We start from the raw sequence: 26,370 nt of genomic DNA on the forward strand, positions 1-26,370 counted from the left end.
GTTTCAGCAATTCTTTCAGCTCTGAAATTGTACCATTGGTATTCTTAAAAGAATATTCAAATCGTGTTTAAAAATATTTTTAAAGAAGTAACCTATTATTTCCTACCACCATATCTACCAATTAAAGAAAACCATGCTTAAATTCATTTTTACTTTTAACAAAACATTTACAACAGATGCCAAGAAAAAAAACGTCTCTACAGATGTTGTCAGACCCTTCATTAAATTCTGGAAACTCGAACAGAAGTTATTTTGACATTTGAAAAGCGAACAACTTCCTGTATTGAAGATCTTAGACAAAATGTTCAGAGGTAATCTTCTGCTTCCACTTCTTGTTTGTCTTTACTTCAAATCTACCATCTCATAATTGGAGGACCATATGGTTGGAACATATTTCCATCGCAGGTAAGTGTGTTTGTTAGTCCATGCATATCAAAACTATCATGGGACAGCACAAACTTACTGAAGCATATGTGGTGTCCTCACATTCACCCTTCCATTATGTATTTGGGACTTTAACCACAAAGTGGTGCTGTTGCAAAAGCTAACGTTAATGGGGAAAACCAGCTCCTTTCTTTTATAATGACCCAAGGCATGCATTAAACCCAACAATTTTTTCATCCATTTACATACTCACATGCATTTCTTCTCTATAAATATTCCATTTTTAACATCAAATGCAATGACAGTTGTATCTGTTAATATGTAGAGAAAAATACATGTCTTCAAAGTACATAAAATGTTACATATTTTGAAGTTTGATCAAAGTGCTGAATTAATCAGATCAATGTCTAATAATTATTCCCATCAAAATCTTCAGAATTTAAAGACGAGTTTTTACAGTATGCTTTGAGCAATATTTCAAATTCTTCAAGACAGAACAGAGACTTGTTCAAACGAAATACTTTTTTGCCATGTCAAAAAGTCAGTTCCAAGACTGACTCATAAAATAAGATGACCATTTGGGAACTTTATTGTTTCTCATCAAAAATTCAGAAAAATGTTTAAAGTGTAAAAAAGATTCCATTTGCACTAAGGATTAGCATTAGAAATAAAACCCACCACCTACAGAATAACAGATCAAGACAAAAATATCTAGGAAAAAACCCAGCTTCAGAACAACAGAAACATCTTTAGAGGAAAGGTTGGAAAACTGCAAGGACCAAATATGTCTCCATTTTCTATAGCTGTGAAAACACCTTGTCTACAATGCTTTTTACAGTGCACACATATTTGGCAAGATTAAGGTGTCACATCTCAAATTACAAGGCAGACTCAGACACAAGTACAGGGCAAAACCCCTCAACTTGTGCAAGCTGCCTGGCTCTGATAGGTTTGCCTCCCATCAGAGGTAGGCAGCCCCTCTGCCAAGGATATTTGCTTGTAGTCTACTTACTTTCCTTCTTGTTTTACTGGGCTAGCTGCAAATGCGAAGTTCCCGGGCTAGGGCTGTCTTCAGATGCTTAACCCTTTGCCTACTTCTGGAGGAGCATTCACTAGCCACAGGAAAACTTTCTATTCCTAGCACTGTTTTTCTACTTCAGGAGATTAAACCTGTGTCACATTTTAGGCATTTTTCAGGTCTGACTACAGTGCTGGGGGGGTGGGATTTGATTCTGATTCACTCTGAGCTGAAAAAGCTCTAAAAAGGATGGAAGCAGCATTCAGCCAAATGGTTGAAGACAAAAAGGTTATAGAGTTATTTAGGTTTCAGTGGTTTTTTTGATTGGCAAAGCAGCAGGTTTTAGTACAGAATTCTTAGGAGGCAATAGTGGAAGATGACTCTTTCATTCTCCATCTGGGCAGTTAGAGGGAATGTCAGAGACAGATGAGACATGCACAATTGGTAGAGTTCAGAGCTCCCTGAATAAGATTATTTTATGGATGGAAAAAAGTCAGATAAAGGACAATCACAACAAACAACACTGACCGTATTTCAATCCACAGTGGAAAATATTCCAAAAAAACTGTGACAACTATCTAGATAGATTAAAATGTCTCAAAGAAGATGGTACAATGCTTTGACAGAATGAGAGGGCTGATCATCCTTACACAGGGAAGGGAAAAAGTAAAGATTCCTTGGTTAAATAACAAAAGAAAAAACTTTATGAACTAGTCAACAGGGTATTCTTTAAGGAAACATTCTAGTGACTCTTCAGATTTGAAGTGTTGTATTGTATCTTATATGACCACGTTCTTATGGTTATGACTTGCTCGATTATGCTTGAATCAAATAGAAAAGAAGGATGACTTAAGCATGTAAATTTAGAGGGAGACTTAGAGGCATGCAGCTAAATTTATCAGCCATCTCTGTGAGTGATCACTCTAAATAAAAAGTTTGGAAACCAGTCGCTGCTGGTTGCTGATGAACTTTCCATATTTCTGGCACTCACCATCCTTTATTTAATGGACTAATCTGCAAATCGAAACAGGAGGAATATCTGGAAACAAATCCATCCTAAGATCTGTTCTTAACAGTGGATATTTCTCCCAACACTTATTTTGTGTCATGGAGGGGTGACATGATTGACAGAAATGCTGACCAAAAAAATAAATCTGTCTAAGATTTTGAAGTGATTAAAAAAAATAAATAAATAAAAAAGAGGAGCCAGAGGGAGAGAGCAGAGGCTTATGGCATTCTGCTTCTGTGTCTCTATTTCACCTGTTTTACATGTACTATAATGACTTCTGAATATGGGTAAGAATAGCAACACATGCTGGCAGTTTGACCAAAGGGTGTGCATATGCATGTGTGTGAGTGTGCATGTGGGAGACAGAAAGAGTAGGGGGGGAAGGGTGGGGGGAGTGGATGGACCATTAGAGTACAAACACAGAGACATTCCTGCAATAAAATCCTTGTCTTCTGAGAATCGCAGTCTGGAAGAGATGGTTATGTTTTAACAAAAGAATTCTCTAAAATGTTCCCTGGTGCTAACACTGTTCTTAATAATATGAAAAGATTTTGCCAGGAAGAGGAATAAAACCGTTGATTGAATTAAAAAAAGAAAATAGGCACATGGTGGTTTTTTTAGAACACACAGGGGAAAAAATGACCTTTATGACAGTTTTGTCATTTTCAAGAAAATGCCTTATTCTCTGAAATTCCTCAACCAGGCAAGGTTATTATAAATGGTAGGTAGGGAAAGCAGAGCATGGCAATAAAGGGGTTAATCTGCAAAGCACAGAGCCATCTGGCTGAGCTGGTTTGTTATAATCGAGCAGATTATGTTCACGGGACTCAGAGTTTAAGGCTCCTCTCCCATAGAGCAACTCTGCACAACCCAAGCAGACCAACTTTGGGACTTTGAATGAACATATTTACATCCACCTTTCTCTTCATGTCGACTTATCTGGAAACATTCACACGGATGCCATGGTTACTCCTACCACGGTAAGGGAAATTTGACGTTTTCTAATAGGGTCCTAAGAGGGCGGGAAGGGGAGGGGGGGAGAGGGGTCCTTTAAAGAAGTATAATGGGAAGGAGGGGGGGTCTTGTAAGCAGTAGATCTGTCCCAAATGTTGCCTTTCCCATTGTGCCTCCTCCTTTCCCCACCCCTACTTGCCCTATAGCTTGCTTTAGTCCTGAGGTTCCTCTCTTCTCCTGCTCTGCGCACTGTTGTCCAGGTCCCTGGCAAGAAAACAGCAGAGGAGAAATATGAGGTGCGAAAGGAATCTGATTTAAGAGGCAAAAGCAAAGGAGACTCTTGGTTTTGTTTAAAGAGGGAAACCAGCAACTTCAGGTATAACAAAAGGGGTTGCAAATCTTGATCGTGGATTGCAAGAACCAGCCTCAGCATACGTAGCGTGCTTGCCCTCAGGGAAAGTTAGAGCCCATGACAAGCAAAGTCAAAATTCCCAATTTCTAAACCTCGCCTGTTTCAGGTAAATAACTTCATCCTAGCTTTCTTTTTTATGTGTGCCAGACACTGGAAACCCTATTCATGACCTTTGAATCAAGCCCCATTCTCCTCAAACCCAAACATTAAATTCTCTGGGAGGAACTGGAGATCAAAGGGTTCCCTGCACATCTGTGTCTAGGTGAAAAAGATACACTCACTCTGTGCTAGGATGGCAGGAAAACTATTCTTACACTGCATTTTCCTTCTAGGAATGCAGCACACAACTAATCAACATAACCGCACATATAGAGAGCAAAATAGAAAGTTGTTTCTCATCTAAACAGCTGAAATGCAGCTTAAAGCGTCAGTTACTGGCGAGTCCTTATGGAGACACCAAACTGCTATTAGCCAAGAGGGGAAAAAGTCCTTGAATGGTTTAGATAGTTTTCTGATCAGTTCTTAATCCTTCATTAAAATAAACGGGAAAGCTCTGTGTTGGTCCTATCTCTTGAACTATAAATATGCAGTACCCGGAGAGATGGATATTTTGGATTGAATAAGACTGCTATGTGCACATTCTCTGGTTCCAGTATTGCAAAAACAGTTATTTAGAGATGACTTTGTGTGTGTTAGAGGGGTTGCTTCCCTCCCCCCCCTTTTAAATAGACAGGGATGCATGCTACATGGTCCAGTCAATTGTTATGAGCTACAACCTTTCAGAAAGCCCTCTTTGCTCTTAGGCTCATGTGATTTGTTGCATGAAGAGTACAAGTGGTATGTAAAGTTTGCCTTTACATTGTGCCTTCAGGAAAATACTCAGACAAATAGGAGAGACACTCTCGGGCACAGAGAAATACCTGATCTGTGCAAACCTGTAAGTGGAGGATTGGTTTAAGAAACACCTATAAATGAGATGTAACAAAAAAGAAATACTAATAATAAAAGAAGAAAAAAATCACTTTGCGGCAAGGCAAACAAAAGCAGTAGAGAATGGGAGAGAGTTCAGCATGGTTCCAGCTGCTAGTTGTAAAAAGATTGGTCTTGGATACACGTGTCAGTACCAGGAGCTCTGTGTGTGAGCATAAAGAGGGGAGGAAAACTAGACGTGATTGCAGGTGGTAGACCCAAAATATGTGGAGAAAAGAGGATGTACCAGAGAGCCAGGAGGGGAGTGCTTTTGTGCAGAAGGGTGCTATAAGTTGGGGCGTGCAATACACATAGGCTTAGGATTATTTTTTTTTTTTCCCCTATGGAAAGAAGAACTAAATGCTATTAGAAACAAAGATATAAGGAGTTTGGAGGGAAAGTGTTAAATACTGAAAATAAACTGCTATGTATTGAGTGTTATGTATTGGGGTAATAAGGACAGATGAGCCATGCAAAGGTGGTCAGCTAAACAGGGGAACTGCTGCAGCTCAACTGGAAAAAGAGGATCTTTGTGGGTGGAAAAAAGTTTAGGAGCTCAGAAGGGGAAGTAACACTTGAAAGTGATGGGAAAAGGTGCAGACTGGAGGCTGGGTGAGGATATGAAAGGGATATACAAAGATGCTAGGGTGTGCAAGGGGGAGGTAGGGTATGGAGTGGGAGTGGAAGGAGAAAGGTGAATGCACAGGGCACGAAGGATGTTTGGAGGAGGAAGAAAAATGTGAACTATTGTCTATTTGGAGAAAGGTATGGAAAATAATCAGCTACATGATGCTTGTGGGGGGCATCTAAAGGAGACACCTTTGATTCTGTCAAGAAATAGATACGAGGATGTATTTACAAGGAAGGTGTGAAGAGTATGAAAAGGAAAGCTTGCATGGTGATAGAAACACATGCCGAGACGAGGAATGCAGAGGAAAAGTGAGCTGGATGGAGATAGGGTGTGGTGATGGGAAAGGGTATAGGGACCCATAAAGGTTTGTGAGGGAGTAGTTGCTTAGAGAAATTTCCGAGGAGGTTGGAAGCCTGCTGGATTGTGCTGCCTGCTTGCAAGGGAGAGACAGAACTGAGGAAAAAGCCATGTGAAGGTGCTGTGAGGAAATACAAGATAGTGGAAACCATGTGGGCAGGGTAAACTGTGACAGGAATATAAAGATGTAGCAGGTCTTGAGGAGCAAGAGAATGGGGAAAAAATCAGGAATGTAGGAGGCATGAGGGTGAAATTAAGAGTTAAGATTTCTGTAAAGATGCCTAGGCATCCAGAGGAGGTATAAGGCAAGAGAGCACAGGATGAGAGGAAATTTAGGGTTTTATTTCCTCGTAGGCAAACAGAGAAAATAGTGCAAATATGCAGGAGTACCTTGGCCAGCAGAAACAGAGGATGCCTCCTTATCGGGTAGTTGAGATAACACAGGGGAAGAACAGGTAATATGTTCTAGGGGAAGCAGTTGAGGAAAATTATGTAAAGTGAGAAATAATGTGAGGGGCATAGGAGGAGGAGAACACATACACAAACAAAAAGGAGTGATTTTCTGTTAAGAGAGATATAACAAATGTGCATATATCTCTGTGGTAGGTACTGCTAAGTGAAGCAGCAAGAGGCAATGGAACAAATGTGTTAGCAGAGAAATTACTAAAGATATCAAGGGTAGGAGGAGAAAGAATGGGAGGGATAACTACCTGGAGGGCCATATAAGCCACATGGCTGTACTTAGGTCAAAAGTAAAGTGTGAAGTGTGTGGGGAGGTAAGTGGAGTTAGGAGCTGTAGGGCATGAATTGGAAGCGAATGGGAATGACAGTTCATGTTACAAGGGGTGAGAAACTTAGCGTAGGTTGTCACATAATGGTGTGTAAGCAAGGAAAGTACCTGCCAGTTTGTGCCTGTTTGTAAAGGTTGTGGAAGGGAAGGTGAAAGGAGTGAAAAGCTGTGTCTGATAAGAGAGATTTGTGCACATAGCATGCTCTAAGTAAATGAGAGAAGTACAGGAAAGGATTGCAGACCTGGGTGTGGGGCCTGGGAGAAGCAAAACAGCTTATGGGGGAGGGAAGAGTGATGAGGAGTGAGAAAAATTTTATGACGGCTTAAGCCATCTGTAGTTATCTGCCTCTTAATTTAGGGAAGGCTGCCTAAGTGTGCAAGTGTCTGTACACGCATGCATAGCACCATGAGAGCAGGTTGGGAGTTAAGTGTAAGGGAGAGAAAGTAGGAGACATAGGTAAATGCATATAGTCAGTGACGAGAGGTGCTGGTTTTGTGTGCTGGTCAGGGACAGATCTGTTCAGTGAGTGTTGCGCTTACATGACTAGCAGAGTTGTAGAGGCAGGCATGAGATGATAATGATCCAGTGGTCTGCAGGAAGAAGCTGAAATCCCGGAGGGGCAAGTAAGAGCCCTAGGTTGCCATAAGGGACATATGTCTGTGTGGAAGTTACAAAAATGCACCCAGGAAGATGGCTATGGGAGGCCAACGGGAGGATCACGTGTTGATTGCATTTGTGGCACAACTCTCCGTGTTGAAATAAGTTATGTAAGACACACAACAGAGGTGAGTTTCGTGAGTACTAAGAAGCAATGTTTGCATTGAGAGGGAGGGTAGGGAAAGATGACTAACTGAGAAAATGGTTTGGTGCGTGGGTAGCAATAGGACTAAACGTGTGCTCGATGTGCTTCCCTTCTGTGTGACGTGCACAGCAGGCAGACTCTCCTTTAGAGATTTTGCAGGCTTTTTTCTAAAAAATGAATAACCCTGGACAAACCCCCAGGAGGTCTAACTAAAATATTTACACCAGCTTCATTTGGAGGCATATCAATGCACCTTATTTTCATGCCTTCAAACTTCAGTATACTACTGCAGGTGCATAAATGGCAGAGGGATTTCTCTAGGACCAGTTATCAGTGCTGTTGGATGAACAACCATAGGGTTGAAGTACATATAGGGAGTACAGATGTCAGCCAAAGGAAACAAGAAAGAACTAGCTTTCTCCATGGCTTGAAGCAGTGTTGCAGCTGATTGAAGTTTAAAAACATAGGACACATTATGGGTGTGAGAGAGATTCACTGAGAATGTCATTCCCTTCAAAACAATCACATATATTGACAACATCTGTTCTTCAAATCTGCTCTACCAATATCTTCAAATTGTCTGGCTTACCTAGGGATTTGGTGTCATCTTAAGCACTGTCCTACACTGGGTAGGAAAGCGTTCATTTCCATCCATAGCTAATCAGAAGATTGTGAGCAAGCCTGAGAGACTTGCACTGGAAGAAGACAGCCTGATTACACTAAACCCCTAGGCTGGAAGGCTGTAGCCTCTGGGCCCAGACCTTACGTAGCATCAGTCACATGAAAGTTCATGGATTCCATTCCGGTTTATTCCAGGGATGAATCCTTTCCAAAAAAAAAAAAAAAGAAAAAGTACCCAGTAAAATACTTAGCTAGTAGGCAGTTAGTGCAGCCATGGTCTGTGTTGGGAAACCACTGTCATACTTTATACCATTGTTTCCCACTATGGAGTCCAGTTCAAGTTCTCCAGCCGGATATTTCTGGGGGTGCTTGGAGCTGGCTGTAGTCGGTGGAAAGCCCCTTTCTCCTGTGGTGGCAGTGAACTTCCCACCATGGCAGGTTGCAGGCAGTGGGGACATCAAGGGATTGTCCATGAAGGGGAGACTATCAGTCCCAGCCACTGAGATGCAGCTGGGCTCAGACCAAAGGCCCCAGCCTACCCTGCCCACTGGCACTAGCGTGGCCCAAGGTAATGCTCTGGTGTCTGGCCACTCTGCTTCCTCCCCACCTAACTGTTGAGCAAATAAAAAGCAAACAGTGGCATTGACCTGCCAGCTGGCTGGGAAAAGAGAAATAGGTTGATGGGTACGATTAGTGCTGGATTGTGGCAAGAAGTGAATCAAAGCATGAGTGATCAAGCTGTGCTGGAGTGCGAAGAACATGGGGTACTTGTGCCTTCCTGGACTCCTTTCTAGCCATGGCACAGACAGAGAAATGTGTTTGCAAGGGCTGGAACATCTGGGTGTCCCTGCTGGTGTGGGAACATATGTGTGTCTCCTTATGGTGACTAGGAGCAGCCAGTGGAAAGAAGTGTGTGGGTAGGGATGACAGAGGTGGATGGCAGCTGTTTCTGTGTGGGAGACAACCATCCCTGTTCAAGCATCTGTTGGTGGGGGATATGGGGATAAGTTGCTCTCTGAAGGGACAGATGGGAAGTGCATGTAAAGAGAGAAGTGGTAAGGGTGGGTACGGAGTAGTTTCAAGGTTGTGAAATGAGTGCTAGAGGAAATATACAGAGCTGTGTTCCTGATTGTATCATGACCTTCAAGTCCATAGGGGAAGGGGACTCCTCTGCAGAAAGCCTCAAAGAATATTAGGCTTCCTGAGGAATTAAAAGAAAAACACACCCAAGCATCCACTACAGTTAAGACTATCCTTTCCTTCACATGGTACAAGCATCTTGCTGTGTGAGCAAGCTAAGAAAGGTGGCCTTTTCATTCAGGGCAGCAAGGATTTGGAAAGATCAGAACAAGATCATATACTCCTCCCTCTCTTATCTTTCTCTACGTATCTCTCCTCTCCACCTCTTCACACACATGCAAAAGGGTCTTTCCCAATTTGGCTTCTAAGTTTGTGTTTGAAACTGCCCTCTGCGGAAATGCATGATAAAGATATGTTTGCATGAGGACAGTGGTGTGTTGAGGAAGGTTGTGTGTCTGTACATGTTACAACAAAGTTCATTGGTAGTCATCTGGAGCTCAGAGAAGTCAACATGTTGGTTGTGTTTCAATGCACATGGAAAGGATAGGAGGTAATTCCATATTTCCATCAGGCAGTGCCGGAAACTAGCATGCATGACTCATTGCCACTCTGCCTGTACTTTAAAGGGAGTCACTGCCTGCCTTGCCATGTAATATAAATATTCCACAGAACAAGCTCCGTTTGCGTTATCTATTACAAACTTGTACCAGAGGAGATGAAAACATTCCTATAGGGTAAGATTTGCAGCACTCCTTCAAGATTTTCTGTTCAGCTGCATGTTACCGATAATGGAACCACAGCAATAAATGTCCTTTTTCTCAGTTGCTCTTTCACACTTTCCAGAAATAAATTCCTTTATTTTGCGTTTGTCCCTGCTATAGATTTTACATGTTTTGTCTTACATTAGCTGAGTTAGCATGTGAGAAAGTATTAATCTAGTTAACTCTGAAATATATATTTCTAGGCTATACCCTACAAAAATTCATGCACATTTGCCAGAAGTCTAAATCAATATTGTCAGAGGTAACTGGCAGTTAACCAGAGAATTACAGAAGAAAGAAGTTGCACTCTACATGAATGTTTAAAGGCTCATCTACAGTCAAAAGTGAATTCCAGGTCGTGAGTGTGAAATTTACGTACAGTAACTGCTTCTGAAAAGCTCTGTGGTTAAACAGTCACAAGATAACATTCTCTCCTGTGGCTTCTGCCTCAGCCAGAAGGTAGACAAGCACACTCACAAGACAAAACCAGCTTTTGTTCCCTTGAGAGGTAGGGTTTTGGACAATATTTGGTTTTCTGCTCCAAACCATGATTAGATGTTATGGCTTTTATTTATTAAATACAGACTCATAAAGCTGATAGAGGATTTAACCAGTTTTCACAGTATGATCTGTTTGAGGTAAACTTGTAGTACCACTAGATGCTGACATCTGTGATGAGATTGGTTTCAGAAATACTAAACGATAATGACAAAGTCAATGCCTTAGGGGAATAAAATACATAATGCATAGTCAGCTGAGTGAAAAAAAACATTCCTTATATACAAATTTTGTAGTGGAAATATTTAAGAAATGCTTTGGAAGAATGTGGAAAATGTCTCTGTGTGTCTTCTCTCTACCATTCCCCACACTTCCTTACCTACTCCTAGCACATAAGCAGTAGACACAAACCAAACTGCAAGGTAGCAGCAAAAATAAAGTCCAGTGACACCATTTTAGATTTTGCCCTGGTCTGGATTATGTAAAAAACCATGGTCATTAAGAGCGATATGTCATTTCATGTGCTGGAGGTCTTTCCTAGATTTGTACAATCGAAAGTTAGAAAATATTTATTCAGTTCATTCTTTTCAGTTCCTGTGATAAGTACAAAATTATTTCCTCCACACATTTCGCAAACAATTTGCATAGGCTTATTTTACATGAATCAACTTTCCAAATAGATGATGCAGATAACTCTATAACATAAAAAAAATCTTCCTGAAAGGATAGGTTTTCTTCACTGCTTATTGATATTTGCATGTTCTCCACTTAGATCCCCCACAATCTTAAGCAACTTTCCTTCCTTGTTACTGTTTACCAAATATATATTCCCCAAACACTTGACGTCAGCTGTCCTTTGTTTAATGCCATTCTTTGTCTTAAAGTGTGTATGACTTTTTTTCTTTAAGCTTTTTAATTCTCTTTTTTTTTTATTATACTTTCACTTTTCAGACTTCCCTCAATTTGATCCACATTTTTGCAGCAGTAAAACATCCGGGAATAAATGTGACATTCAAAACCAGAAGACCCCTTTCATCTCTTTGACTGCCTTCTGCAACTATACTGACTTTTTGCACTCTATAGTTCCTCTCTTTCTTCACATAAAAGAAGTTCTATGTAATAAATTCAGCACCAATTTATTTTTTATATAATGTCTAGCTGATTTTCAATATTATGCCTTTCCAGCTTCCTCTCTGATATTTAATATAGGTGCTTTGAATTGATTTTCCTTAGACCTATTTTCTTAGGCTTTTCCCCCCGATTCTTGTTTTCTGCCCATTTTTCTAACCATTCTGCCTTTCTATAGAACCTTTTTTCCTATCCTTTCCACCCTTTCTATCCATTTGCAGCCCATTCCTTCTTTACTGTTCTATTTTTCCACCCCTTAATGCTTTCAGATGGCTCAGTGATACGACTGAAAAGAGTCAACTGAAAAGGTCACCAGACACTTCCCCAGCCTTGACAGTCACCATATACCAGTATCCTGTTTTATGGCTTACATCCAGTTTTCTGGCCAGGTTTGTTTTGCAGAGTAGATGGGAGACACATTTAAACCAAATGTACATGCATGCAGGGATGATTCATGCCTGCGTGTATGGGAATAGAGGAGGAGTGATTGATATGTGGCTGCTCTAGAAGAGCACTGCATCCTATTTCTGTGTCCTCCTCTTTCTGGCCTTCCTAGCACTGACCTTGCCCTCCCTTTAGGCCATGTAAGACTACCATATAATCACTCTTTGTTGCATTGACCAATACATTGCTCCTCTTGGAATTTTCTACAAACTTGTTCCCACTTTCCAGTCAGGGAGTCAGGCATTTTGTCATCACATCAGTGAGCTGAGCAACTTCTCTCACCTCAGGTCTGCTACTCACACAAGCAGTACCTGTTCATGAGCCAGGCTCTCTCATGCTGTTCCCACCTTTCCTTCCTGACCACCGTGGACCCCACCACGCTTGCCTTCTACTTCAGTTCTCTCTTAAGCATCTATTTCTTTTGTAACACAGAGAAAACAGCTGACTTGGACTGGAAGAAGTGAGATCCCTCAGACTTCGGGCAAATAAAGCTATTTTTTCGAAAAGAAAAAAGTAAATTTTCATCTGATAAGCGATGCATGATACTAAAACATCTCCTGTTCACAGGAACTACGTAGCAGCTTCTTCAGACATACAGAGTTGAAAGCAGCTGTAGCTAAAAACTTGTTGGCATTGGTAACCAATAAGGGCTCTCAAATTGTTGAAACTAATGGCCTTAAGGCCAAAAGCAGGATTGTCAAGAACAGAGTTGACACTTCTTTTCAGAAACAAATGGAAATTTTAGTATTGATAGTAATAAAAGCACAATTGATCCAATACCATGAGGATCTGAAAGTCCTACAAACTAGAACTCTTTTAAATGTTCTTGGCCTTGTAAGTAAGAATATGAATACTTGTACTTTACAAGTCTGGTGTGTTAAAGAAGAGTCATACTTTCTGCTCAGGCCTGTGTGGGTGAGTACCACCATTTGCCAAACGCATTTCTCAGTACTTCTGTGTGGCACCTGCACATAAAGCAGCCTACATGAAGCAGGCTTTGCATGCCAGTGTTTGACACCATATCCTGGCCCTGCTTTATTTACTAGTATAGGTGTCACCCAAATTCAGCTCTGGAGAGACTACATATTGGCTGTATACAGTGGCTGGTATAGTCCACCTACTTCTGATAGTGGGTGTGATTTGCAACAGACAATTTTATGGAATAAAACTCCTTCTCAGAGAGATGGCAAACATCTCGCCATATTCTAACATCTTTAGGAAGTACTGCCTTAATATTTCTTTCCTCGTGGGTGGGATCTATGTGTACTTAGAAAAAATGTTGAATCAGTTTATTAATACAAAATTTATTCCTGAAGAAATCTGGACAGAGACTACATCTTTCTGCTGACAGGTTGCATTTGAATCACTCAAGAACAATGTTTAGCTTTTGTATTGAAAGAGTAACAATTGCAGGCTCTGAAAAAAGTAAACCAGTCTATCAATACAAGATGAATTTGGGGGTTTTGGTGTTGTTTTGTTTGTGTTGGGTTTTTTTTTAACAAAAATAAACAAAAGCTTCATGGAGTTAAATCTTGTCCTGGGAAGCTAATGCTGCTTTTAACATCTGCTAGGAGAGGGAGTAGTCTCTCTTGGAAGAGTTTGCATTTTGGGGAAACAGATATGTTTTTAAAGTCCAGTGAAATATTCTGGTTTTTTTCTCTTTTTTTTCTGTCTTTCCTCTATTAGGAAATTTTCCTGTTTGGTTTGCTTTTGTTTCTCACAGTTTGTCCTCCTTTGCTTCATTCCTCTGAAATAAAAGCTGGTGTCTTTTCAGTGTTTGCTGTCCTTAGAACCAGCATTAAGCAAATCTGATCAGTTTAGTTGTTCTTTGGAGAGTTCATTTGTTTATCTTGTTTTTATTCTGGTTCAAATTGTGCCTTTACTGACAGCCTCTGATGACACGTTTGACACCAGCACCTCCACTGAACTCAATGCATTTATTTCTGATTTACACAGAAGCAGGAATCCTCACCTAAACAAATGTGGAAATCCACCTGACTGCAGGCCAAATTCTGAGCTTAGCTGCACCCAGGCAATCCTACTGAAATTAGTGGGACTGTAAACAAATCTTAAATTTGACTCTTGGTGTTTGTTTTTTTTAAAACCATGGATGCACATTCAAAGTGTTTTAATATGTTGAATCATAGAAGTCAGAGAGGGGAAGAGAATATGCCTATATTAGATGAGCGGTGTATTTGATTGTAAAAATTGTAGCAAATATATTTATTTGCTGGATTTTGCCAATTCCCTAGAAACAAACCATTCCTCTGTTTGTTCTGCTAAATTACAACTAAGTTCCCCTGGACAACAAAGTTTAAAACATGGCAGGCTTCCCCCTTGCTCAAACCCTGTCTCCTTTGTTGGCCCATCTGTTAGCTGCTAGAGACACCAGCCCATCCACAGACCAGGAAACTGGTACTTGCAGCTACATGAAATAAAAGCCAGTGAGCCTGCTGAACTGAGCAACACAGGGGTTCCATACTGTCACCTCACAGGCGAACTCTGAAAGCTGCTGAGCTTGGGGGTTTCAGGTGGAATTCCTCAGAACTGGAGAATTAAACCAACAAAATCCGTCTCCTAGTACACTGTAATAGCTCCTAATATGGTCTGTGGTCCTAAGATCCCCAACAAGCAGATAGCAATATTCTTCAAAGATCTGTCATGTCTAATTTTAAATTCATCAAGTGACTGTGTCAACTCAGAATCTTCATAACATCCCCCATCCAACTTTAATGCCACTCATTACTACAGTATTGAGTGCTTTCCATGTAAAAGTTGTTAGCAACAGCACAGTCCTCAGTGCCAGTACGACAGCTGGCAACAGGTCTTTTTAGAGTAGAGGTTTGTTTTCAATTTTTTTTTTTATTAAATTCTAGTGATTTTTTTATGATGGCATTCTTTGAGAATGGAACAGAAAATAAAGGGTATCATTGTTGAAAATAACAGAAATATTTTAATAATAATCTGTTCTTTGACGCTATCTCTTTTTCAAGAGATAGGCTTAGCAGCATCTTCCCAAGATAATTGAGGTATGTCTATAGCCTGGCAGCAACCTAGACAGAGATCAGAAAGTAACTTTATACAAATTGGCATGCCTACACAATACAGGCATCCTGCTCTAATAGAGTCTCTTGATCCTACAATCAATTGGCAAAACTACACCCAGGATAAGTAGCCCTATTCTGCTTGGATGGCATTGCAAAGCTCTCCAGAAAAAAATTGCTCAAGACTCTCTGTAGATTACTGTGAAGACATCCACCATGTGTAAAGAGGCTCGCGGTGGAGCAGAAGAGGCAGCACTTTAATGAGCCAGCACCCCTGCAATGGCTGCAGAGTGAGCACAGGCTGTGCCATGCAGAAGACAGCCACTTGCTCTGCTATGCTGCTGCAAACATGCTGAGGCTCCTCTCAGGTATTCAGACTGTTTGTGGGACACATGAACTACAGCCTATTTCCAGTTTCCTCAGGTCAACATGCTCTTTTAGAATGACTGGAGTCAGAAATCTCTTGGTCCTCTAAGGGAAATATGCCGAATCATCGGCAGAGAAAGATACAGACAGCTTTTTGCCATTTAAGATATTCAAATGTGTGCACACATGGCTACCACAGCCTTCCTTAGCCAGGTCCATAAAATTGATTATTTTGATTTTTATTCATAAATATCCCTAGAGACTTGTTTAATCTAATTGCTTTCTGAATTTTCTCCAAATTAATTTTAACACATGGTAATTTATAGATTACAAAGTAGCATCCAAAATGATTTCCTGGTTACCTGGCAGATTTCCATTGATGGATTTCATTTTGGGTTTTTTTTTGTCTTTTCCCATCCATCAGCTTCTATCATCTTTCTGCTGAATTCTCTTGAATAGTCAGTTGCTAGCTCTGGAGATAACTAGCTTAACAGAAGCCTAATTCTGACCCCACTTACATGGAAGAAGCTTAATGGACCCCTAGGGAATAAGTTCATCTTGAGGCAGTGAAAATTTAGACCAGAGTCAAGACCTGAGAACTCAACAGTTAAACTATTGCAAATAATGAGGGAAATGAGAGTAGTTGTTTCCACACAAGAAGTTTTCTTAATGTACAACAGTTTTGCAAATCAGAACTAGCAAATTTTCATCTGAAATTCTGCTTTGGCCTGTCTACTGATAAATGACATCACATGTTGTCTAATCACAACTCTGATACCTCTCTTGTTTGTTTGCTTGCTGGCTTGTTTTGTTTACTCTTTTAACAAGTATGTGCTGATGTGATGACTCTGGCTTTTTCAGTTTTTCCATCCATGAACTTCATCCAGATGAATTATCTCAGGGAAAACCTGAAAAATGAAACCCAGCAATAATTGTAAGTGCCATCACCAGCCTTCCACAGGAAGGTGGTCCAGAATAAAGGACTTGAAAAGAATCTCAAAGATCCCTCTAAAAGCCATGAAATATTTTAGTGATTTCATTTCTTCCTTCCTTTTTCTTACTGAAAAGGAACAGATGGGAACAGAAGTAAACTCTGCCATCTGGAAAGACTGAAAGATTAGTATGAAAAGGGCCAGGTGTCAAGTTTTTTCATCACCAGCCCATCCTTCCCAGCTACCAACATCAAAACCTAGTCTCAACAGGGGCTAAATTACACAAAGAGAAATGATTTTGGAAAGCCATTTTATTTCAGTATTTTTTGTCACCCAATGGTTCAACTATTTTGAATACTATACAGTTATGCACAGAAGCACGAAAGAAATTAATCTGAAGTTTTACCTTTTATATCACAGGAAATTTTCTGCCTTGGTCTCTCCTGCACTACATTTAATGCCACTGTCTGGATTCCAGTTAATGTGCATTAGCTGTGTCATCATCTTCTAATATTATGCTAATTAGAATTTATTTACAGATAATATGAACCTTGTTCTTAGAAAAATTTTAAAAGAAATATAGCACCTGTAAATCTTTGAGTGGGAAATCAGAAGTGTAAAATCCATCACAGTTCTGTTTAGTCTCTGGATAGTGTTTGATCCACTGACTTTTCTGCTTTAGATATTGAAAACTACATGTGCATATGTAATACACATATATATATGCACATGTACACATATAAACGTGTACACGTGTATATGTATATATGTCTGCATGCATATATGTGCAATGACTCTACATAGAACAAGACTGAAGATGTCCTGTTCCTTGTCTGAGCAGATTTTCTGGTGTTTTTTTTTTTTATTTTAATTTCAGTTATGAGAATTCACAATGCCTTTGTTTTTAAACTTATGATTACGTAAACAGATATTCTTGCTTTAAACTTTCCAATGAAGGACATTTGAGGAAATAATATAAATTCTGCATACGAATGAGATAATACAGACCCTGCAAAATTCAAACAAACAACGTGGGCCAGGCTTGGCCCAGATGTAAGTTCCTGGAAATCACCATAACTGGTGATGTGAATTCCATTTTTTAAAGTTTTTTCTGTTTGTGTTTTGATCTCACTACACTCCTTTGAAGTAAACATATTGCATCTCTGTCTCATGTTTTCCACTCGTGTGTACTTCTCTCTCAAAAAAAAAACCCAAACCACTACTGTATCTCTTAAATTTAGGGACAACCTTGGAATAAAACACCATCATGTAATACCACAACATTCCTTGATGCTTTCCCATCATTTCAAGCTTTACTTTAACTTGGGCACAAGAGCAAAGTCAGAAAGTTTTAATTTGAATTCAAGGTAATGTCCAACTAATATATGTAAAATGCTATTGAACAGTTATAACCAATATTTCTTTTCTTCAACCATGCAGAATGCACACACACTGAGTTTCTTGGTAAATACCCTAAGCTCTGTTCTTTTGAAGAACAATTCTGCTACATAGTTGCAAAAACAATCCTTTCCAAAAGCTGGAGCTGCATAAGCTGGCACTTTTGTCAGTGCGCAATACAATCCTTTATGCTTCTTTTACAAGTTGGCTGTGATTGTGATTGCCTTTCATAAGTTTTTTCATGTAGTCCTCAATTTTCTCCTGTGTCTGCAGGTCTCTATGGGTTTGTGGTTTGGTAACACAGTCGACTGTGGCCTTCTCTTGCTTTCCCTTCAATACATGCAATTTGTTTTCTTCCTGCTATGCAACCTGGCAAATTTTCATAGCCTTTATTTTTTTTTTCTCTGTAAACATCCGGAGTTTGTATACTTTTTTTTCTGCTTGAGCATATAGGGTCCACAAGCTCCCCTGAAATTGCTTGTTTGATTGAAAAAGCCTCAAATATGTTGTGTAAAAAAGTTTTGTCCCCATTTTCTTTTTCTTTCTGTGATTCTGATACTTGTCAAATTTCTTTACCACAGTCTGATAACTGCTTTGCTCTTCTCTTAATGCCATGGAATGAAGCAAACCGAGGATCTAGGAGCAAGCCCCCAAGACATAAAAGACATGATATTATTGCTCATGTTCTTCCTCAATAACATTCCTTATCTTTGTGAGAAGATAATTTCTTCTTTGAATCTCTTCTACTTGACTTCAGAAAAGGTTAGGCTCTTTGAGGACCTTTGGCATGTCCATCTTCTCATCATCTTTCTGCTCGTCATACTCTACATGTACTCTTCTTTTTTTCTCATGTTTCTCCTGAAAACATGATTCTGACCAAGTGTTTACAATCCACTGTGCCCTGATGATAGTTAGGCAGAATTCAGATAGAAAAAGCAGTTCAGGAAAAAAGGCATCTCTGCATCCGTCTCTCAGAAAGACAGAAATTGAAACCATCTTTTAATGATTAAAATAAGTTTTCTTCAAAATTGTTTAGAGGCACAGAAAAAGAATGGCTGTATCAGACTTCCAAACTACATCTCTGTCAACATCATCAGATGATAACTGTTTTATTTACTTGCCTTCCATTTCATGCAAGGCTTTTAGAAACTCTGACCCTTGCGTATGTTCCATCCTAAAAGTCATTGTTCATACAAATTTAGGATAATGGTTATGTCTTCACTGCAGTATTAGAATAATTTATCCACAATCAAAATAAAATAATAATAAAAAAAAAAAAAACAGAAAAGCCCTTTATTATAAAGCCTAAAGTATGAGTTTAAAACAAGCTATGATTTTACCAGCATGTCCATGTGCACATAATCTGATTCTAGTATGAGTGCCTGGTTTTGAGTTTAACATAAATTATTTTTCAAGTTATCATGACTAACCCCAAACAAGTTGTTTGTTGGCAGTTACATGAATGAAGCCTGGTTTCGTATGAATTTTTTCTTGTGCCTGTACTCCTTCCCTGAGCTTCATTCCCTTTCATTCTGCAATACCTCAGCTTCCTCCTACTCTCCTGCTCTCATTTCCCTGTCATGTAAGCACCTACACAGTGTTTTATCTCTTTTCCATGTTCTCTGACTACTAGCCTGGCAGAGGTCAACATGTGCTTTAGCTATTAGGGAGAACTGTCTGTACTAATGCACAGCCTAAAAGCTGTGCTTTTGCTGTGCAAAAGACTGAGCTTGCAACACTTTGCTCTTTGAGTGAGACAGTCAGAAACCTGAGTGTCCTCTTCCACCAGTTAGAATCACAGAATAATTAGTGTTGGAAGGAAACTCACAAGAACTTAGTATTTTTGAGAATTCTGCACTTTTAGTAGATTTTTTTAAAATGAACTTGCAAATTACTGGGAGGTATTAGCAGGTAATGTGATTGTACAAAATTTTTTCCTTAATAGAACAAGCTAAAAATGCACAGAGGGAGTGCACAGGGGGACTTGCAGCCTAAAGCAATACATATGTTTCTAAAGAATATTTCTGTTCCACTGAATATTTTTATGTTTATTTTGTGATCAAGCATAACTTTTAAAAATTATTTAGGAGAAACTGGGAATCTGTCCAGACTGTCTTTGTACGGGGAAATTCTGAAGAAACAGTCACCTCAATTCTTTTTTGTTTTCTGATGGTTACTTGCCCCAAAATAATTCAAAGATGGCTTTATCACTAGCTCACAAACTAGGTCAATCTGTTCCCCTGTTTAATTTTGTTTGTTGTACATCACATTACTGGAAGCACCTGGTCACAGTCTAGACCAAGGCTTCAGTGCTGACAGTCCGGTTCATGCAGTTGTCTGATTTGGTGCCTCTGTAAACCCAGTGAATTAAAAGGTTTATAGTGATGCTGGGTATGGCTCTGGATCCTGGTACTGGAAAAGAAATGTACTTATCTGACTTCCTGACCAGTACAGCTGTTTCAGAGGGATCACCAGTTCCCAAGAGTTCCTAATTATGCTATTGGAGAAAACTGTGACCAAAGCTTTCAGGCTTTTTCACCTACAACAAGTAGGAACTTGCACTAACACACAGCTTTAAGCTGGTAAATTCCTTTTATCACATGATTGTAGAAGAGCACGCATCTGAAAAATGAAACTTACTCACTGGCCATGGGTATGCATTTTTTACCAATTGTATGCATCCCAAAGAGAAAGGTACTACCTGAGAGGGTGCACATTGTGTCATACTATAGTGTGAGATCTTGTCACAGGACTTTAGCTGTCAAACGAATGCCAGCTAACTATCCCATAGAACTGGGTGAAAGTCTTCAAGTCATGGGCTGAAGACACCAGTTGATGACAGCGTTCACCACAGAGGTAGATCTGAATTCTATAAAAAGAATTAGATCAGCTTGTTCATGTGTTCTTAAATTCTTGAGTTCTACTAGTATCAACCCATTAGGGTACACATTTTCATATTGAACCCCTGCATTATGAATATTTTGAGGTGGGAATTTGTTAGACAGTGGTCTGCCAATGTCGTATCCACACCAATGCATTCTCATCCGAACCAGTTTGAACGAATGCTGTGAGGAAGATTTCATGAGCTGTAATTAGTAATGCGTTGCTAAAACCTAGCATAGCCTTCTGTCATTCATTCAGTCTATCATTCAGTCATTCATTCTCATTTCTGTTTGGCATCCATCTCTAAAGCTCCACAAATACAATTTTTGTGAACTCACTGGTATGACCCTTCTTGCTTTGTAGATATAAAAATGCCATTTATACTGACCTGTGTGGTTTCAGGTTAAAGATGATGCATCTACTTAAATAAAACAAAAAACAAAACAAACAAAACAAAAGAAAACAAACCAAATCCCCAAAAACCAAGTACAGCCTGAGAGAATAGAAACATTTTTTCTTGAACGGAAAAATTAATGCCTATCAAAATTGTTTTGCCAGTGTTCAGTACCCCTTTTTTGTTTTCTTTCCAGAATCATTCCTTCAACTTCATTCACTTTTATAGGAACTTTGGACTTTGAGCCCAGAGTGGTTATTGTAAATTTATAAAAATGAGTATCTGCATGGGGACTTTTTGAAAGTGGAGTGCCTGTTGCAGAGGATGGAACAAACCCATTCCATACATGAGTGATGCATCTAGTGGTACAGCCTGACATTTAAGCAGTATATATACAGCCAAAAGCAAGGGATAGGGTCAGGAGAGCTGTCACTTCAGGGGAAGTGGGACGCATACTAGAGCTGTTAAACTTCTTCCAGAAAGGAGAGCCTGCAGACTTCTGGGGATGCAGAAGTCTTTGCTGGCAGCAGCTGAAGGAACCCAAAAGAAGAGGGAAGGGAGGCGAAGGGTTGACAAAAGAGGCTCCAAAGTGTTTTGCTGTGGCTCTGACCAAGTGCTTACAAAAATTGTTCAGGAACATGTTCCAGCTCAAAAAAGCAGTCACTTAGTAGATGTTATTTGGCACGTCCTGCCTGAACAACAAATACACCTGGGGTGGGGGGCAGGGTTGTCATAATCCACTAAAACAGTTCTCAAAGGCTGAAGCTCACCCCTTACATGGCACCAGCAGTGGGGCAGGTCCACCACATTGATCACACTGTTCTGTTATTCTGAGAGTTTAGCCTGAGCCCAGCCTCCTACTATTTTTTAACCAGAGTGAGTTTTCAGATAGAGGAAAAGGGAAATTCATTGAATATATTCCTTTTGGACATATCATTCAGTTCTCCACACCTTTATTTCTGCATTGATCCAGTAATATCTGGGCCATGTGTGGTGGTGCCAGCAGTATCCAAATTTGTGCAAATACCCTGAAACGTAGCTTGTTATGCATAGTTTGGCAGTTTGATGTAGGTAGTCTGCCAAAATGAGATAGGAGCCTTATCAGAAGGAGACAGGAAATTCTCAAGCAAATTTGGGAGTTGACTTTTGAATTAGGAGTGTTGACAGGCACAGATCCCTCTGTCTGGCAATTATCAATTCTTCCCCTTAAAGCTGCAGAGGAGATCTAAGTGTCTTCAGCTTTTGCCTGGGCAGGCGGTGTGTTCAAGACTTGGTTCTCCAAAGCCATTCTTAGTTCTGTAGTCCTGGTTCCAGCTTCGGTCCAAAAGTGCAAGGGTCACATTCCCATGCTCCACAAATCTCAGAGCAGCATCTGTTGCTCACGAAAGATTTCCACCCAACATGATAGAAATTTCAAAGCATTACTGTCAAGGCTGTGACATGGTCAAACACTAGACTGCATTTAATCCAGATCCAAAGCACTGCCTAAGTATTAGAGGTGCTGGTGCAAGCCAGTAGGCTATTTTCCCTCTCAGGTATCTGTGGTACTTTTTTGTCTTTTTCCCATCCATGCATCACTTGGCTCTGACAGATAACTAACTACTTGTGATCAGCTCTAGTCATGAAGATACCTAAGTCTTTGTGTTAGTATCTTTTACGACTGCTTCAGCACCAGACAATACATTCAGACACTATTAGGAGCATGATCGGACACAAGGTGAATGGCAGTTTTTCTTCAAGTGGAAAACTTACTCAATTTTCCACTAAATTATTCTGTCCCTATTGGCAATTTGTTATTTTCACAGACTTGGCTCATAAATATTGGATGTCTGCCTAGCTGGGAAATTGCATTTCCATTTTCAACACCTGCTATGTGCTAGACTTCTGTAAGAGAGCTAGCTAGTTTTCTGCAAGAATGAGATACTTACAGTTAGCATTGTTACCTGTGACTATTGTTAAAAAGTGGTTAATACTCATCCCAGTTTTACTTTTCCTTCAAGACACAAGTTTGCTATTAATTTTGTAGTATGTGTGGAATTCTTGCTTGACTTCTGTTGTTCTTATGATGCAACCATGTAACCATATTTCACGCAGACATAAAAGATGCTACACTGTTCCTTATAAACCCAGGCTATGATTTTCTTGGCAAATGTCTCCTTCCACACCCTGTCTTTCACAGTGTGTCTGTTAGTGGCTGCTTAGCAAGACACAAGTATTTGCATTTCATGGTGCTGTATGTATAGAGATTACAGAGAATTTGGCAAATCTACTGAGGTGCTATGTAAACAGAGGACATTTTTTATAATTTTAATTAGACGCAAGTGCATAAAATTATTCATGTAAGCTCTGAAACCGTCATTGCATATTTTGTTTAGCAGATTCAATACTATTTTAGTAAGATAGACAGATTCGGGGCTAAATCTATTCTCTGTCAGGCTGGCAAACCTGGATTTCTGCCCATACACAACATGAGTACAGAATCAGTACAATATCTTGGGCTTTTCTTACACAATGATGCAATATGTAAATGTTGAACTATTTCCTCCCAGCCTTGCCAGAGCACACTATAGTACAGTGTCCCGTTAGTGCTATACACCATGGACATATCCTTCCTTGCCTCCTGCTTACCTTTATCCTAAGGCTAATACCTGCAAGGGAAACACAGGCTCATTCCTTCACAGTCTTAGTAGCCTTGTCTCAATAAACACATGCACACAGGCATGCATTATACCATTTACATGGCAGATCAGTAGACCTTGTAGCCTAAGGCAGCCTAAGATACTGTTTTCATTTCCTGTAGCTTAGGAAATCCAGCAAACTTATACTGGTTGCTTTGGTTGTTAGGAGTTTTTAGGATTTATTATTTTTTGCTTTGCACTGATTTTACAAGGACAGTGAATGCAGAAATAGACATTTATGCATAACTTAAAATAACATATCACAGAATTTCTGTAGAAATTGTGTCATCTATTAAAAATAAATTTGCAAACACATTCTGCTATGTGGGGCACACTTTCCTATCCTGTTGCAGCAGCCCTAGAGTTCTCAAAAAGAAACAGATTAAATCAAGAAAATCACACAGACTCACGAATGGACATAAAGAGATCACCATTCTCTTGCTTGCAGACTCTTTCCTGTAAATAAATATTTATCCTGTTCTCAGTGGCCTCCAGTGATGAAAACTGTACATGTTTTCTAAGCAATCTGTTGCTATACTATAGCATCTATGGCTTTTAAAAATACATCCTGTGCCTGCCTGATCCTTCAGCCAAGCAGTGCTGATCTTGCTTCATTGTCACTTAAGAGGGTCAAAAATCTGTTCTGGCAATTTGAGCTCATCATAAGTGGGAGAAACCTGCATGGCAAGATCTGGAATACATGAACTATAACTTCTCTCATGTAAAATACCTTGTCAATGTCATAAATATATGCCATCAAATCATAAGTCAAGAAGATTAGATACAGACTGCTCAATACAAACCTTGCCCTAGTCTATCAAAGATCCATGCCCTTCTAGAGCAGTGTGCCTCATTAGAGGCTAAATAAAATTCCTTTGGTCATGTCAAATGGAAATACATACCCGTGGGTGAGCACCTACGTCCTTAGTTCCTTGTGGCAGTTACAAGGCAAATGGTCTTTATTGAACCATTGTGTCCAAAAATGTTAAGCACATTGTCCTGTGTTGAGATGCTTCTGGAAATATCTACACTGCTTATCATGTTTTCCTGGCTCATATCTTATTTTTTCCTCGTGAAACAGTCCCTTAGAAACACACATGTAAGTACAGGTCTTAATCTGTAGCCAGGTTGTATTAGTAACAGGATTTGGCTGCAAAGATGACATAAGTTTGCTGGACAGGTCATTACAGTATTTTTCTGCATCTTATGATCTCTTATTCTCAATTATAACATTCAGCTTCATCATCTTCTCCACTTCTTAATGCTTCAGCAATGTTAGTCCCAACAGCACTGTGCAAAGCCTCACCTGCTAATTGTCACAGTTGCACCACGTAGGTAGGGCTCCTCATCCGTATGGTACAACTGTTGAAAATGAGGCACAGAGTTAAAATGACTGACAAGCACAGTGGCAGGAGATTCCTGTACTTAATGGACCTGTTGCTATAGCCTTCAAGTATGGATTTAGCTTACAGCTGGTGGTAGAATAAAGATGAAAATGCAATTTCCTGCCTCCTAGGCTGAGTGAAATACACCTGGGAATGAACAGGACTAAGGAACATAGTTGTCTGGAGTCCCTGAAATGAAGACTGGGAGGCGTAATTTTTGCTGTGGCACTTTCCATAGGAGCACAATGATCTGCTGTATTCATTCCTCCAGACTATGCTAGAGGTTATCACTGTTCTAGCCCTTATACTAGTTTCTAACATTTGCACATTAATCAGCAGAGATATGGCACCGAACTTTTCCTTGGAACTTCTGCATATTTACTGTCTTGCATGACATATGTATATATCATTACTGGATGTTGATAAGAACAAACGAGAAGGAAATATTTAACGGATGCAAACAAGCACTATACTTAGCATATGATTTATAAGTTTGAAATGAAGTCCAAATGCTAGGGCTGGGAGCTTTTTATATTGCATATGCAGTATTATGTTCAGCATCACCACTTAAAAATGAAAAAATAAACATTACTTCCATTTACTCAGGCTAAAATGAATATCTTCAGTGCTTTATGAATTACTGAGCTGTGCTGTTATGCCAAACTAAAAGCAAAAAATAAACAAACCAAACACCTAAAAAAAAAATTCAGTGTCTCCATTTTACAAGACTTTTCGAGTCAGAGACTAACATGTGCTCGTGCCATCACAGTGTAGTCTGGCCCGAGACAAGACAAAACAAAGCATTGCAGAGTACATGAAAGCAAATTAATTCACTGGGAAAGTCCTTTGCAGGTTACTCCTGGAAGGCAAAGGAAGTGATCTCCATTTTCAGCCCTGTCCAAAATAATCACATTGCAGCCTTTCAGAAGGTTGGATCAAGTGGTCTCAGTAGGAGATGGAACTAATAGAAACACCTTCCAGCATCAGAATTCTTTCTATGACAGCTAAAAATGTTTTTGTATTTGTATTTGGTTTTCATTTTAGTTTGGTTTTTTTTAATGCAGAATAACAGTGAAGGAGAGGAAAGGGAATTTTCATATTAAAGTAAAGCATAAACAGAGAAAACATTTCTTCAGAGAAAGCAAAGCAAAGAAAAAGTAATCAATTTTTTCTGCCCACTCTTACATGGAAACATTATGACACCATAGATGAACCCCAATAAAGTTAATGGAAAGATTTGGTGGACTTTGTTGGACTTTGGAGTTATACTGAACTTGTGTTTCATGAAAAGGCTGCTGGCATGTGGGCAGGACAGATCCAGTCCTGTCCACCTTATTCCAGAAATAACACAAGCAGTTGATCAGGAACCTATGGGGTCATACCCTGCTTATCTAATGGAAAAAGCTAGGCAGTCTTTTTTGGTGGTGACAG

At 39.7% G+C, this 26,370-nt stretch overlaps 1 protein-coding gene across 2 annotated transcripts in view; it reads left to right on the plus strand.

The window, feature by feature from the left end:
• Positions 1 to 253: 253 nt before the first annotated feature.
• Positions 254 to 26,370, plus strand: part of NTF3 (neurotrophin 3) — a 55,486-nt gene continuing 29,369 nt past the window's right edge. The window contains exon 1 of one of the 2 annotated variants that reach the window (XM_030480565.1): positions 254 to 311. Coding sequence is in view for 1 of the 2 variants with exons in the window: in XM_030480564.1 (XP_030336424.1) it covers positions 3,374 to 3,391 (18 nt within the window). In the remaining variant the exon portion in view is untranslated. Of the gene's footprint in view, positions 312 to 3,228; positions 3,392 to 26,370 lie in introns of those variants that run through there. The other variant, XM_030480564.1, reaches the window with a different exon arrangement.

The sequence above is a fragment of the Strigops habroptila genome, chromosome 3 (assembly GCF_004027225.2).
Source record: "Strigops habroptila isolate Jane chromosome 3, bStrHab1.2.pri, whole genome shotgun sequence".
Classification (NCBI taxonomy): domain Eukaryota; kingdom Metazoa; phylum Chordata; class Aves; order Psittaciformes; family Psittacidae; genus Strigops; species Strigops habroptila.